At 52.9% G+C, this 14,753-nt stretch overlaps 1 protein-coding gene across 1 annotated transcript; it reads right to left on the bottom strand.

Annotated features, from left to right (window-relative positions):
- Positions 1-8: 8 nt before the first annotated feature.
- Positions 9-10,498, bottom strand: Polrmt (RNA polymerase mitochondrial). The gene is made up of 21 exons (XM_051177457.1): positions 10,362-10,498; positions 9,593-9,691; positions 7,763-8,298; positions 6,258-6,388; positions 5,972-6,158; positions 4,991-5,140; positions 4,719-4,883; positions 4,468-4,638; positions 4,026-4,250; positions 2,906-3,694; positions 2,506-2,628; positions 2,145-2,267; positions 1,865-2,044; positions 1,600-1,686; positions 1,400-1,513; positions 1,262-1,314; positions 1,080-1,178; positions 532-604; positions 349-434; positions 182-258; positions 9-107 (listed from the first exon to the last, which is right to left on the bottom strand). The coding sequence occupies exons 1-21, from the start codon at positions 10,447-10,449 to the stop codon at positions 58-60; spliced, it is 3,606 nt and encodes a 1,201-aa protein (XP_051033414.1). The 5' UTR covers positions 10,450-10,498; the 3' UTR covers positions 9-57.
- Positions 10,499-14,753: the final 4,255 nt, after the last annotated feature.

Raw genomic sequence — 14,753 nt, 5'->3', positions numbered from 1 at the left:
GACATTGACTTTAATGTATTTACATTATGCACAGGTCTAGGGACAGCTCGGGATGGGTCAACTGAAGAAGTAGGTGGATTTCATCACCTGCCTCAGATCGAAGGTACCTGTGGAGCCAAAAAGAACATGAAGATAAGGCTTGGTCAAGGGCCAGTGTACAAGTCCCCTTTAAAACCCTTACCAGTCTTTGGCAAGGACTGTAGTGTCTTCTGCAGTTTGTTGGTCAGAGCAAGTTCTGAGGGCTTCAGGGAACTGGAGGTGCAAACAGGGTGGAGTAGACATGAGTGCAGGAGCAAGCAACAGGCAAGGACCAGGCTGCAAGAGCAGGGGCAGGCAGCTCACCTGGAGATGGAGCAGAAGCGCTTCTCCAGGAACTTAGCCAGGTCTTCTAGGATGGGCTGGCTATGTAGGCGCACAAACTGCTCACGACACACCTGAGGGGTGGCAACTGAGTCAGCTATGGTACAGACTCCTGGGATCAAAGCACCATCTTCTACCTGTGGGGTCACTAGGGGTGGGGACTGGAAATACCTCATTCATCACCGGGATGTCAGCGGCATGTGTCCAGAAGCAGTCATGCACAGAGACGAAGGTCAGGCCCTTCCTAGCCAGGGAGATCGCAAGTGAGGCGGGTGCTACTAGCTACTGGCCTAGCACTTATGCTATGCTGGGTCCCCAGCACACCTAGGCTCCCCAATGTTCTAAGCAGTAGACACTTATTAAGATACCTCAAACACCCTCAAACATCCTTTGTGTCTCAGCGTAGTAAATTGAAGCCCCTGACTGAATTGCAGCTCAGTCCAGTGGCAGGTCTGTGCCAAGGACCTGCTGGGGGCTACCTGGGCACATGATGTGGAGACTATTAGGGTCCCTGAACCTTCACAGGAGCACTTCACTTCCATCTTGTCCTGCCCTCCGCGGACAGTGCTCACCCACGACACTCAACCTCACCATCACTGTCCTACCACATGTCATCATGTCCCCAGAAAGCAAACACAAAGCTGGCATGCCCCAGGCAGCTAAACCTCACAGACTGAGTGCCTATGCAGCCTAGGCACTCCATGCACCACGGAGTCTACCTGTAGCAGTGCAGGGCAGTCAGCATCATGTGGGAGGAGTCCAGGGAGTGGATGAAGTTGGGCGGGAAGCCATTCTTCTGCTTCAGAGTGTTGGGCTTCCTGTGGACCCACAAGTTCTAGGTCTGATGCCCTCCTAGCCCGCTCCCTTCCTGCCCCTCCCCTCCCTGCGGTGTGGCACTCACTGGCTAATGTCCATCGAGCTGGTAAAGGTAAGACTCTGGATGCCACCTTTCACCTGCAGGCCGGGTTGGGGGTGGGTGAGTCCAACTCTGGGTGTGGAGGAGGGGAGAAGAGGGAAAGGGAAGGGCCTTTCCAAGTACCTGGACCTTGGCTTCACGGTGATAGGGCTGTATGATGGGGATACCCAGGGGTGTGACCCACTCCACAGGCCAGCCCGTGTGAGAGATGAGGTTGGCACTCTCCGTCAGCCAGTGCTGTGGGTGTGAGAGTACACTGGTTAGATGAACAAGCCACGGGGTAGAGGGTTACCCCCCATGGGAGAGAGGAGGTGGGAACGCACCTGGATGGCCCGGGTGCTGGAGAACATCTCCTGTAAGCTTTTGAAGACCAGGCGCACGAGGTAGTGTGAGGCTTCCCAGACAAACTCCTGTGGGGATGGGGCAGTGGGTAAGAATGGCAAGTGGGCAGGGCTAACAGGTTGCCCTTCTCTTTGCTCCAGAGCCAGAACCTAGGCTTTATAGGACTAGCACTATTCAGAAGGACCAGCCTCAGGGTCCCTGTGCTGAAGGGAGCACACTCAGATGGGGACCCAGCAGGCTGCACACCTGGGGGAAGTCGCTGAGTTCACGCAGACGCTTCTCTATCTGCAGGCGACCACCGTAACGGGTGACCCCATACACCACAGTCATTACGGTCTGCTTCACCACCTTGCGAGTGATGAAGCCCTTCAGCACCTGGGCCACCTGTAGCCCCTCCTTGGCGTCCTGCTGGCGGAGCTCCTCCACCTGGATGGGGGCAGGGAAGCCCTGTCATATCACCTCCCCACTAGGCATTTTCAAGAAAGCAACCCCTGAGTAGGGACAGGTCAGGGGCCCTGGCACCCACCTGTGCTGCCACCTCCCTGTACACATCCTGGGGCAGGTCCGAGGGCATTAGGTTGACTGAGGCAGCACCGGCATTGTCCCGGCCCAGTGCGGCATAATGCTGCAAGCCATTGCAGGAGCCATCCTAACCACAAGAGGCATCCATGAGCTGAGCCCAAGCGACCCAATACAACACAATAAAATACAAACTGATACATGACACATGCCACTCCACCTCCAGGTGCAAAGAGGTAGTGCCTTGTCGTAAGGAGACTCAGGACCCATCTCCCTCACACAGCAAAGCCGCAGACCCCATCGAAAGGGCCAGTTCCTAGGGCGTCTTGGGCCCAGCCCCCTCGTGGGCAGTCCACTCATGCACTCACCTGATGAACCGGCAGGTGGGAGATATAGGCAGTGGGATCTGGGGACCGGACTGCTTGTGCCACCTCCATGCAGCAGGCCAGGGTCTGCCAGGGCTCATCAGCTTCCATCCACCACTTCCGGCCCTGTGGAATGTAGGACCCATGAGGCTCAGTCAACAAAAGCTGACCAGGACAGTTCAGGTGACATGGGGATATAGGGACAGCATGTGTGTGTAGGGAGGATGGAGAGGACCAGCAGCTACTGCTGGGCATGTTGAAGGGACACAGCGAGCAGCAGGGAGGGGGGAAAGCTGGGGTCAGGGGTTATGAACATCTGAGGAAGGCAGCCCAAGCCAGAGTGGACCACAGGCTGGGAAGCAGAAATGGGAGCAGCCAGGAAGAAGAGCATGAGATTCCCCACCGTCATGGGGTTGTCTGCAGAGTCCAAGATCTCTTCCATGACCTCATCCGCAAAAGCCAGGCGCATGCGCAGCGAGTCACGCTTCCTGAGGCCAGTAAGGTTGACAAGGTGGATCTTGAGCCAGTCGAGGCCACGTGGCCCCAGTGGCCGGCCCTCAGCAAACTCCAACAGAGCACGTGCTAGGTCACTGCCCAGATGGTTGAAGTATGGCGGGCAGGGGTAGGTGCGGCCGCGGAAGTCCATGTTGTGTGGCAGCCAAAAGACACGGTTCCGTAGGTGCTGTGCCAGCGACAGGCGATACAAGGCTTCGCTGCGCAGGCTGTGCATCTCCCGAGCAGCTTTGAGGCAGCGTGCCAACTCCTTCCGAAGTTCTGCCTTGTGCAAAGGGGTGGCTCCAGGTGGCAGGTGCTGCTGAGCCGGCAGTGGCGCCTCTGAGCGTGGAGGAGGAACGCCCAGGCGCTTACAACCCTTGTCCCTGAAGATCTGTAGCACCAAGTCCAGCAGTCGCCCGTTGACACGCCAGGCGCAGTTCCCCAGCTGAGTGAGCGTGTCCAGGGCACCGTGCAGTTGGGCGGGAGCACAGCTCTCCAGGAGATGCTGGTGCTGCGTGGTGCCCTCTGTGGCACGCATCATTTTGGTGGAGTTCAACAGGTAGGCCCCAGTGTGTGGTGACATCCAGGGCAACGGTGGGCACAACATAGGCACTTCTGTGGTCTCAAAGGTCAGTGTGGGCTCCGCTGCTGTCTCTAGCAGCTGCGAGAAGGCTGGGTGAGGCTTAAGGATGCCGATCTGGAGGAGGTAGCAGATACAAGGGGCATGGACAAGGGGCTAATCACAGGCACTGTCTGCCTGTGTCTGCACACTCCACACAGGGAGAAGAGAGCTCAGAACCTCAGGACTAATGTAACAACTCCCAGCCTCTCTCTCTTGCGCGCGCGCGCACACACACACACACACACACACACACACACACACACACACACACACACACCGGCACTGACATGGATGGCAGAGTAGTGCTGCCTAGACTTGTCAGAGCTCCACAGAATGGCACAGAGCTCCTCAGGCACCTCTCTCACATGTCCTCATTAGAGGCCCTGGCCGGTGGAGTCCCACTCACCTGGCGGTAGCTTCGGAAGGAATACACATGGTAGAGCACTGGGATGAGGCGGCATGAACCCTGTGGGACGGCCAGGTTGCGTGGCATCCGCACTGCCTGCACCATCATCTCAGCCAGCTGCTTGCCCAGATGTAGCAGCACTGCCAGGGACCAGGGCTGCTGCAGCGGGGTCTCCAGTGGGCCCAGTGATTCCCAGTACTCCCGAGGAAGGCAGGGCACCTCCACCTGTAGGGAAAGCTGGTCAGGAGAGCCCTGGGGCTGCCCACATTAACTAGATGGGGGAACTGAAGCCCACAAGGACTGACACAGTTGGGGAGAAGGTGCCTGGGGAGTGTGGTGGGGGAGGGATGTGGGCAAAGTATATAGTGAGTGGGTTAAATCCCACTGAAGGGGTGTCTCCAAGGGGGGCACCCAGGTCAGCAGAAGTCTGCCCCCTCTTCACCTGTGTGTCGGAAGCCAGGAGCTGGAGGTATTGTGAGTAATGCTGCCCCAGTTTCTGCACGTGTTTGGTGACCTGCTTCTGCTTCACCAAATGTCGATTTATGACCCGAAGGCCTAAGTCATGGGCCAGGTGGAGGAGAGGCTCACCCTGTGCCGGCAGCAACCGCAGAACCTGGGTGCGATAAGCCTGAGCTATGGCTGCCTGAACACAGCCCTGTGCCCTGTGTCCGGGAGCCCCCAGACCCAGCCCACCTGCATCAGCATGCTCACGAACTCCCCTTCACTGAGCAGGCAGAGGAAGGGGTAGAGTGTGGGCTGGCCTTCCCGCGCCTGGTAGGCCATGGTGGCCTTGGTCCGCTGCAACACTTGCAGAAGCTCCACTTCCCACTGCCCTTGCAGTGTCTTCAGGGTCTTCCGCTGTGGGAGAGTAGCTGTCACAACCCTGAGCTTGGAGCTCCCCTGCCAAGACCTCCCAGGCCCTATTAGCTAGGACAGGTGTGATGGCCCCAGGGTGAGGCCCTTACCGCCTCAATGACCTCCTTGGTCATTACTGGGGCCTTCTCCACTGACTGGACACAGACGTTGGCACTCAGCTCCACATTAAGCTGCTGGTGGAAGAGGTCCTGCAGGGTCTCCAGGGGCAGGTGCAACTTCGGGTAGGACTTGGGACCCTTCTGCTGGGCACAGGCAGGCAGTGAGTCAGGGGCATGGGGAGACATATCACCCTGCTCAAGCAAGAAGCCCTCTCACTGCCTCTGCCAAACACGTACACACTCAAACTAAAAACCTGAAGGACTGGGCTGCAGAGAAGGCTCAGAGGTTAAGAGCACTGGCCGTTCTTCCAGAGGTCCTGAGTTCAAATCCCAGCAACCACATGGTGGCTCACAACCATCTGTAATGATATCTGGTGCCCTCTTCTGGCATGCAGGGATACATTCAGACAGAACACTATATACATAATAAATAAATAAATAAAATCTAAAATAAATAATAAATAAATAAAAAGACGGCTGTCAAATGTTCAGCATGGTGACAAATACTTTAAAAAAAAAAAAAAAAAAACCGAAATCGCTGAAGGATTAGGAACTGAAAACACATGTACTTAACAGCTGGAAGACTGTGGACTCAATAGCTGGAACACAGACACACCTGACATGTGTACTCAACAGCTGGAACACAGACACCTGAGTGCTGACAGCTAGGAGGAACAGCCCAGTGTCCAAGGACACACAGGATGCTCTATGACACACTGAAATACTACTGAGCCATAAATAGGAAAAGGTTCCAACATATTCCACAGCATGTAGGGAACCTTGAGGACATTGTTGTCAGTGGACAGGCACAGTAGGCCACAAAGTATGAGGCTCCACGGCAGGAAATGTTCAGGACAGGAGACTCCAGAGGGAGCAGCTCTGAGTGCCCACCTGTGAAGGTACCAACTTAGTCTGTGCCTGACTCGAGGAAAACAATGGGGCTGTCACAGCAGCTTCATGCCTGTGACTCACCTTGTCATAGACCTCCTTGAGGAGTGTAGATGTGTTGACCGGGTTTGGGGCCTGTGGGGGCAAACTGAAGGTAGGCTTAGCCTTGACCACTGCTCTCAGTAGTGCGGCCCGCTCCTCCCCTGCCAGAACCAAGTCGGTGAAGAGCTGCTGAGGCTGGAAGCCTTCTTCTATCATCTGCTTCAGACACCTGAGGCAATGTGGGGTGGGGTGGGTGGTAGAGGCTCAGCACTCCAGGGATTGGCTTCCTCCAAGGGGACAGGGCCACCCCAGCACATTCCTGACCCACCTCTGAATGATGTGGACATCCTGGTCCCTGCGTCCCATGCACTGGAGTGCGGCTGCATAGGACCACAGGTTTGGGGAGAGACCAGCATCCTTCAGCATGAAGAACACATACACTAGCTCCTTGAAGGAGCCCTGGGGATATGGGGGGAGGGTGGCAATGAGGACCAAGAACAGAACCTGGATGATGCCCCCCCACTGTATCAGTGATTTGGGAGGGGATCTGGCAGTAGGTGGGCCACAGGGTATCCTTCTGAGGGATACTGCATTACTGGGGACTGAACCTAGGACCTCATGTAGCTATGTGCTCTACCACTGAGCTCCTGAGTTTGTTTTATGACTGGCTTATTGTTGTTCGTTTGTTTGCTGGCTGGTCTGGAACTATGTAGATCAGGCTGGCCTTGAACCCAGAGCCTCTGCCTCCCATCTGTTTTATGTTTCTTTTCTCATTTTCATTTTGTTTTTCTCTCTTTGAAATAGGTTCTTTCAGAGCTGGAGATGGCTCAGCATTTAAGAGCAGTTGCTCTTCCAGAGGACCCAGGTTTAATTCCCAACACTCACACAGCAGCTCACACCTGCCTGTACTCCAGTTCCAGGGCTTCTGAACCCTCACACAGACATACACACAGGCAAAACACCAATGCACATAAAAATAAAGTCATTAAAAAAAAAAAAAATAGGGGCACATACCGGTAGGATTTGTTGAAGGAGGCAGAGGCAGGAGGATCATGAGTTCGAAGCCAGCCTGGTCTACAAAGCTAGTTCCAGGACAGGCTCCAAAGCTACAGAGAAACCCTGTCTCAAAAAACAAACAAAACAAAACAAAAATAGGGCCAGCTATAATGGCGCAGGCCTTTAATTCCAGCACTGGGGGGGGGGGGGCAGAGGCAAAAGGATCTCTGTGAGTTTGAAGCCAGACTGGTCTACAGAGCGAATTCCAGGACAGACAGGGCTATACAGAGAAACCCTGAAGAGAGGGAGAGAGAGACAGGAGAGAGGGAGGGAAGGGGAGAGGGAGGAAGAAAAAGGAAAGGAAATGAAAGAAAAGGACCTTACTGTACTTCTCAGGCTGGTTTTGAACTCTTAGACTGACATTCTGCTGCCCTGAGGAAGAAGCAAGCACACCTCTCAGAGCACTCAAGTTTCCACCTAAGTAATTTATGAAAAAGAACAAGCTCCCCACCTGGAAGCACCAGATGTGTCCCCCAAGGTTCAGGGGTCTCTAGGACAGCAGGGACAGCCCCTGCTTAGAAGGCTCACCCAGGTCTTCTCAGTCTCTTTATTTTTAGTGGGGGAGGGGAGCAGGGTTTTTATTCTGTAGACCTTGAACTCAGAGATCCACCTGCCTCTGCTTCCTGAGTGCCTGGATTGGATTAAAGGTGTGTGCCACCACCACCATCCAGCTCTTCTGTTTTGGGGGACTTTTTTTTTTTTTTTTTTTTTTTCTTGTTTTTTATGGGAAGAATGTTTTCTATCTGAAAAGCCTAAGGAACTTGAGCAGGGACTTACCTTGCGGGCCCAGCCGAGCATCACCGTGTTATACATGTCCAGGGTGAGCAGCTGCTGCTTATCACACTTGTTGTGCTGAATGATTAGCACATGGTGGGCAAGCGGCACGTTGTCGGTGCAGATACAACACTCAAAGAAATCCATAAACTTTTGCTGGAGGAGCAAGATGTTGGGCTCCACAGCTGTGGCCTTCATCTTAGCCAGGGTGCAGGGACTGAGCTTTGGCAGGGCGGCCTTCAGGGCCTGGGTCAGCTGCTCCTCCTCCTCCTCCGAGCTCTTGGGTGCCTTCTTCCTCCTTTGCTGCAGGCAGCCAGCCAGCTTCTTGCTCCAGAGCCGGGGCTCTGTCTGCAACGTGAGGGACTCCTTCTGCTGTGAGTCAAGAAGCTCCTGGCGTTTCTGCTTCAATTGTCTCTCCACCTCCAGCTTTTGTGCCCAGTGTCTACTGTGGCCCTCTGGGGGCCGGTCCACCTGCACCTTCCTCACCATCACCTCAGATGTGCTCTCCGCCCGCAGCTGCTGTACCCGAGCCTCCAGCACTGCAGAGAGCAGAGAAGGACTGGGGACCCACTCCTGCACCTCTGGATGCTGAGCCTAGACCCCAGTGTCACCCCAAACTTTCTCCTGGTGAGCATCATACCTTTGGCTCTGCCTGCCAAGCCTCCTGCTCAGCACAGCCTACCTCTCTCCCCCCTTCACCCCGCCCCCAGCCTTAAGGGCTCCTACCTCAGGGCCTTAGCACATGCTGGTACTGGCCAACATATAGTAACCTGCCGTTTCTGAATCAGGCACATACTGATACACCTAAGTAGTGACATAGCAAACATCCCTGGCTCAGTGCAGAGTTGATCAAATGCTCACATTTCTGCTAAAGGCAATTAATTGCACTATACAGAGGGCCCCTGCCATATAGCTTTCAGAGGTGACCAATCTAGTGCACAAAAAGGCCAAAGCCTGGTCAGGAACACAGCATACAAAAATAGCCATGGTTAGCACTGAGCACAGAAACAGAGTAGGCTCATTCACAGGCCCATAATGCAGGTGTCCCTAGGACCAGCTGATTGTCTGCCATCCCCCAGAACTCCAGTCCCTGGTTCATGGTCCAAGTGAGACAGGGGCCCAACTCAGGTCTGAACAAAAAGAAAGAAGTCGGGAGTAGTAGGGGTAGATGGGAGACGATAGAGCTGTGGGTGAGACACACGGCACATCCATGTGAGGCCTCCTGAAAAGGGAACAGGTGGGAAGTGGGGGCACTGACTGGCCCCAGCAAGAATGCAAGAGACAAGAGGGTGCACAGGACCAAGGCAGGGGTATTTGATGTGTCAGGAGTGGCGGCACACACCCTTAATTCCAGCTCTCAGGAGGCAGAGGCAGGCGGATCTAAGTTGAGGCCAGCCTGGTCTACAGAGAGCGTTCCAGGACAGTCAAGGCTACACAGAGAAACCCTGTGTAGAAAAACAAACAAAAAAGTTGGGTTCCAACTCGACCTGGTCTGTACAGGACTCAAACTGGAGAGTGTACCTCAGCAGAAGACCTTACCAACAAATGTTCCTTGGGTATTTGTTCACATCTTCCTGGAAGTGAGAGTCCCAGGTGGGAATCTGGGATCCAGGGAATGAAATGACAACCGCTCCCAGACCAGACCAGCACACAAGAGGACCCAACAGGACGTTCAGGCAACACTGCCTGCTCGGTGGCCTCTGGACCACATCTGACATACTGTCTTGGTGTATCAGGTACAGTGAGAAGCCCATTCCCTCAAGGCCTTCACTGTAAGGAGCCGAGGGTGTGAGCCCTGCACAGGGTATGGACAGGCTTGGGATGCCAGCTCACCTTCCAGAAGCTCAGCATGGCCCCACTCCTTCTGGACATCTTGCTCGCGGGGACTTGCAGCAGAGCGCTTTCTTGAGCTGCAGAGGCCACTGAGGGTCCCTGGGAGACACAAAGGGTGAGGCTACAGAAACCGCTACCTCAAGTGGACAGCTTGGTACACACATTTATCACCCAAGCACTCTGGACGCCAAGGTAGCAGGGTCTCCAGTTGGGAGTCCAGCCTGAGCAACATCGTGAGTTCCAGGTCAGCCTATGCAAGTGTTAGGGCCTGTCTCAAACTTACCTCATGCTCAGAAAGAAATGGCATCAAAAGACAAGGACAGTCAGGGATGTGGTACAGGTATACTCAAGAGGCTGAAGCAGTAGTTAAAATCCAACATCCAGCATGAGCCACATGGAAGAACCATGTCTCAAAAGATAACCCCACCGCAACCCAAATAAATCAAGACCCAGGAAAATGTATGCTCAAGGGCAGCGCAGGCCTATGGGAGTAGTGGTGCAGGATCCCGCAAGAAAGACTCATAACTACAAGTAGCCATAAAGGTCAAAGTCAGAATTCGTAAGTCCCCAACAATGGGTTCGAGTACAAAAGCAAGCAAGAGTCAAAAGTCAAAGTGTCCTGCAGATTCCCCTGGAGAGGGGGTGCCAACTAGTGTCCGAGCTAAGTGGGTTCCCAGGCACTCCTCCACAGGTCAAAGGGCAAAAATTGAAGGTGACCGGACCGCGAGGAGGCAAAAAAATCACAGCCTTGGGTCCGACACTGCTTTACCTTCCTCCGAGGTCTGGCAGCGGCGCCCAGAGGAGCTCAACGCCCTGCCAAAGCCCGCAGCACCTCGGGTCCAGCGTAGCGCCGACATGCCTCCGCTGCCCGCGCTGCGCACGCGCGCACGCCGCCAGCCGGGAGTTGTAGTTCTGTGACTGCCGGGAAAAGTCGGCCCTGCAAGTGGCGCCGAAGTAGAACTACAACTCCCAGGAGGAAGTGTGTAGTGCGGCGGCAAGAGAGCATGTGCAGAAATCTTTTTTTTTTTTTTTTTTTTTTTTTTTTTTTTTTTAAAGAGTCAAGAGTCAGGGTTTCTCTGTGTAGCTTTGTAGACCAGGCTGGCCTCAAACTCACAGATCTTTCAGCTTCTGCCTCCCGCGTGTACCACCAACATCGTCCGGCTCAGAAATCCTCCTCTGATTGGCTCTTTTCATATCCAAGTTTCGTCTTTGATTCTATTTTTTTTTTTTTTTTTTTTTTTTTTTCGAGATTGAGTTTCTCTGTAGAGCCCTGGCTGTCCTGGAACTTGCTCTGTAGCCCAGGCTGGCCCCAAACTCAGAGATTGGCCTGCCTCTGCCTCCCTACTGTTGGGATAAAAGTCTTGTGCCACCCCACCGCCTGGCTTGTTGTTTACTTTCTTATTCTTTGATTACTTGATTTCTGTTTTGTTTTATTTGGTCTTGTTTCTCTTTCACATGAGTGTCTACATATAACAGTATATGTATATCCATGACTGTCCTAGAATTCACTATATTTATACCAAGCTGGTCTCTATCTTACATAGATCTTGTCTGTTCAGCCTCCCCAGTGTTGGAGTGTTGGAGTGTGCAAAACACTCGCAAATATCCTATTTTGTTTATTCTTTTTCTTTTTTAATTTTTCTTGTGTGTGTGTGTGTGTGTGTGGCCATACAGACACAAAAGAAGTATAAATAGTACCACATCCCTATTCATTCATTCACTCACAGAGTCCCATGTAGCTCTGGCTGGCCTCATATTTACACGTATGGGGGTTGACCTTGAACTCCTGACCTTTCTGTCTCCACCTCCCAGGTAGTGGGATTGTGGAGTTGTGGTGCCAGGCATGATTTATCTGGTGTGGTAATGTTTTTTGCATGCTAGGCAAGCACTCTACTCTCTGACCCACAACTGAGCCGGATTCTATGATCCCCCCACCCTGCTTTTTTTTTCTCATGTAGCCCAGTTTGGCTTTGAACATCCTATGTTGGTGAAGGGACCTGCCCCTCACCCAGCCCCCTGCTTGGGCAGCATGACAGGATGCAGAAAAGACCCAGCAAGACAAAGACACCTGACTCAGCAACACATGCTCAGTGAGTTCCCTCCTTTGCCCAGCCTCCTAGTCACCAGGAAGCCAGATACACTCCATATGACAAGGAACCAATCAGAAGTTAGCTGGCAGACTCTGGGGATGTGATTTATGAAAACAGTGGTCCGCAAAGCACAGCGACCACCATGGGAGGGCCTAAGGCCATAGCAACCTACTGTTGCAGCTGGCCAATCAACACAGGACAAGTTGTCCAAGCCCAGAAGTGCACCAGTCCTCAGACTGTTGTAGACCCCAGACATGCCCCTTGCTCTACCCCAAATAAATCCCCCACCCCTTGGCCCCTCTGGGTCCTTCTCACCTACCCTCTGTGTTGGATGATGAAGGAACCAAGTGAATACAGTTAACTCGTTAAACAATAAAAGACTCTTTGCTTTTGCATCAGAATGGGTCTCTTGGTGATTTGGGGGCTCAGAATTTGGGTACAACATTGGGATTAGAGGTATTCACCATCACAACCAAGCATTTTATTTTTTGACAGAGTCTTGTTACATTTTCTGGACTAGTCTTGAAGTAATTCTTTAGCTCAGACAGTATCATATCCTCCTGAGATGACAGCAGCCCTGGGCTGCCAAAAATGGCTTATTCCCCTTTCTCAGTGTTAAAGCTACTATTGTCAGCCAGGCATTGGTGGCCCACATCTTTAATCCCAGCACTCGGGAGGTAGAGGGAGGCAGATCTCTGTGAGATAGAGGTCTACAAAGCGAGTGCGAGGACAGGCTCCAAATATAGAGAAACTCTGTACACACAAGGGGAGGGGGTAGTGCATGCCTTAAATCCCGGCCCTTGAAAGGCAGAGGCAGGAGGATCTCTGTGAGTTTAAGGACAGCCTGGTCTACAGAGTGAGTTCCAGGGCAACCAGGAGACTATTTCACAGAGATACCCTGCCCTGAAAAACAAAAAGAAAAGAAAAATCAAAAGGAAGAAAGTTTCTTTGGGGCTGGAGAGATGTCTCAATAGTTAGAGCATTTACTGCTCTTCCAGAGGACACAGGTTCAATTCCCAGCACCCCCATTGTTGTCCTTTTTTACAGTTATAAGAATAAAAGGTGGAGAAGGGGAGGAGGTCCTGAATGAGTGTCCCAAGATAAAGGACCACATGGGAGAGCATAGCAGGTTCCATAGCAGGTGAGGGTGACTGAGGCGATGAGGCAAAGGGAATAATATACCAGGCAGATAGAGCTTAAATGAGTTTATTTAGAAAGGGGAGTGAGGGAGAAGGGAAGAGACATAGAGGCAATGGGAACAGAAGGGGGGGAGAGAAGAAGGGGGTAGCTTGTGGCCAACTGAAAGCAGGAGAGAGCAAAAGAGAGTGTAAGTGGGCAGGGGTCTGACTTTTAAAGGGTCCTTTACACCTGCCTGCAGACTGGTACTCATGGAACCCTGGGCTGACCTGAGTGCATTCTGCCAGGTGACAGGGGCAGGCCAGTGTATAATGCCTGCATCCTTACACCTATAGCAGCTAACAACTGTCTGTAACTCCAGTTCCAGGGGCTCTGATACCCTCACACAGACACACATGCAGGCAAAACATCAATGTGCATAAATAAAAATAAATAATTTATTCAGAGAGAGGAACCTTAATTGTGAAGGTTCAGAGACATCCAACAAATGGCCCAAGTGCAGAGCATGGATCTTAGAAGGATGTATGGAAAAGCCCAGGCCTGCTTATGCTTCAACTAAAATCCAAGCTACAGTCCAGGATCATGTTTCCCCTTATCCTAGCCTCAGTTTACCTCCACAGACTGGCAGACAGGAACAGAGCAAGAAGGGTGACCTAACCCAGGTGTTATGGTGCACGCCTTTAATCCCAGTAATCAGGAGGCAGAGGCAGGCGGATCTCTGTGAGTTCGGTCTACAGATCCAGTTCCAGAATAGGCACGGTGGTTACATTACAGAGAAACCCTGTCCCCAAGGAAAAACAAACAAATAAAGCCAGGTGTTGGTGGCCCACACCTTTAATCCCAGCATTCCGGAGGCAGAGGCGGGCGGATCTCTGTGAGTTTGAGGCCAGCCTGGTCTACAGAGCTAGTTCCAGGACAGGCTCCAAAGCTACACAGAGAAACCCTGTCTGAAAAACAAGAAAAAAAAAAAAAAAAAAAAAAAAAAAAAAAAAAAAAGAAAGAAAGAAAAGAAAAAAGGAAAAGAAAGAGTGAGCTAGACACAGAAGTCACAGAAGTGACATAATCCCAGCTTCCCCATCCATTTTGCTTGCAGCTGACAGGTGCATGCCCATGTGAGATGAGAGAGGATCACCCTGGGCTAGGACCAGCTGTCATGTGAAGGACTGGTGTGACAACAGGGATGGATGGGAGAACTACAGCCAGACCACAGGCCCATGCATGAACAGAGTTGCTGAGCCACCACAGAGGCCTCCAGGGAGGACTCCTGAAGCTGCCACCTGCCCTCACCTGCCCTCACCTGCCCTCAGGTTGAAGACCAGACCCTCGGCCCCTCTTCTACACTGTCCAGGGTGCACAAACAGGCCTGGGCTTGCTGATGCCATGGCCTGAGAATGACTTCAGCACTGAGCATTGCCCTCCCCAAGCATCTCAGCCCATTCCCCAGGGTATCCAGGGCATGGTGACCTCAACTTCACTTCTTCCTGAGGTCACCCTCCTGATCCTCAGGGATAAAGCAGCAGGACACTGACAGCTCCTCACATCTCTGCAGGCTGTAAGAGTCAGGGACTTGAGTTCTTCCCCTGTCCCTCGTTTTTCAAGTTCCTCTTTGATTTGCTGAAGCACCAGGCTTTCCACACTTTGCTCTTAGTCAACAGATTATAGACAAGGATGCTACTCCTGTGCCATGTCCACGCCCATCACCAGCGGATTCTAGGCGGGGCTCCACCCTGACCATACCCCAAACCCTCACTGGGGAATTATAGGGGGCACCACCCTGACCATGCCTCCAAACCTTCACTGGGGATTCTAGGCGGGGCTCCACCCTGACCACGTCCCCAAACCCTCACTGGGGAGTTATAGGGGGGGCTCCACACTGACCACGCCCCCAACGGTCACTGGGGTTTCTAGGCGGGGCTCCACCCTGACCACGCCCC

This window comes from Phodopus roborovskii, unplaced genomic scaffold, assembly GCF_943737965.1.
Source record: "Phodopus roborovskii unplaced genomic scaffold, PHOROB, whole genome shotgun sequence".
NCBI classification, from domain to species: Eukaryota; Metazoa; Chordata; class Mammalia; order Rodentia; family Cricetidae; genus Phodopus; species Phodopus roborovskii.
Note: the sequence above shows the minus strand (reverse complement) of the source record. Positions and strands in the feature narration are given on the sequence as shown.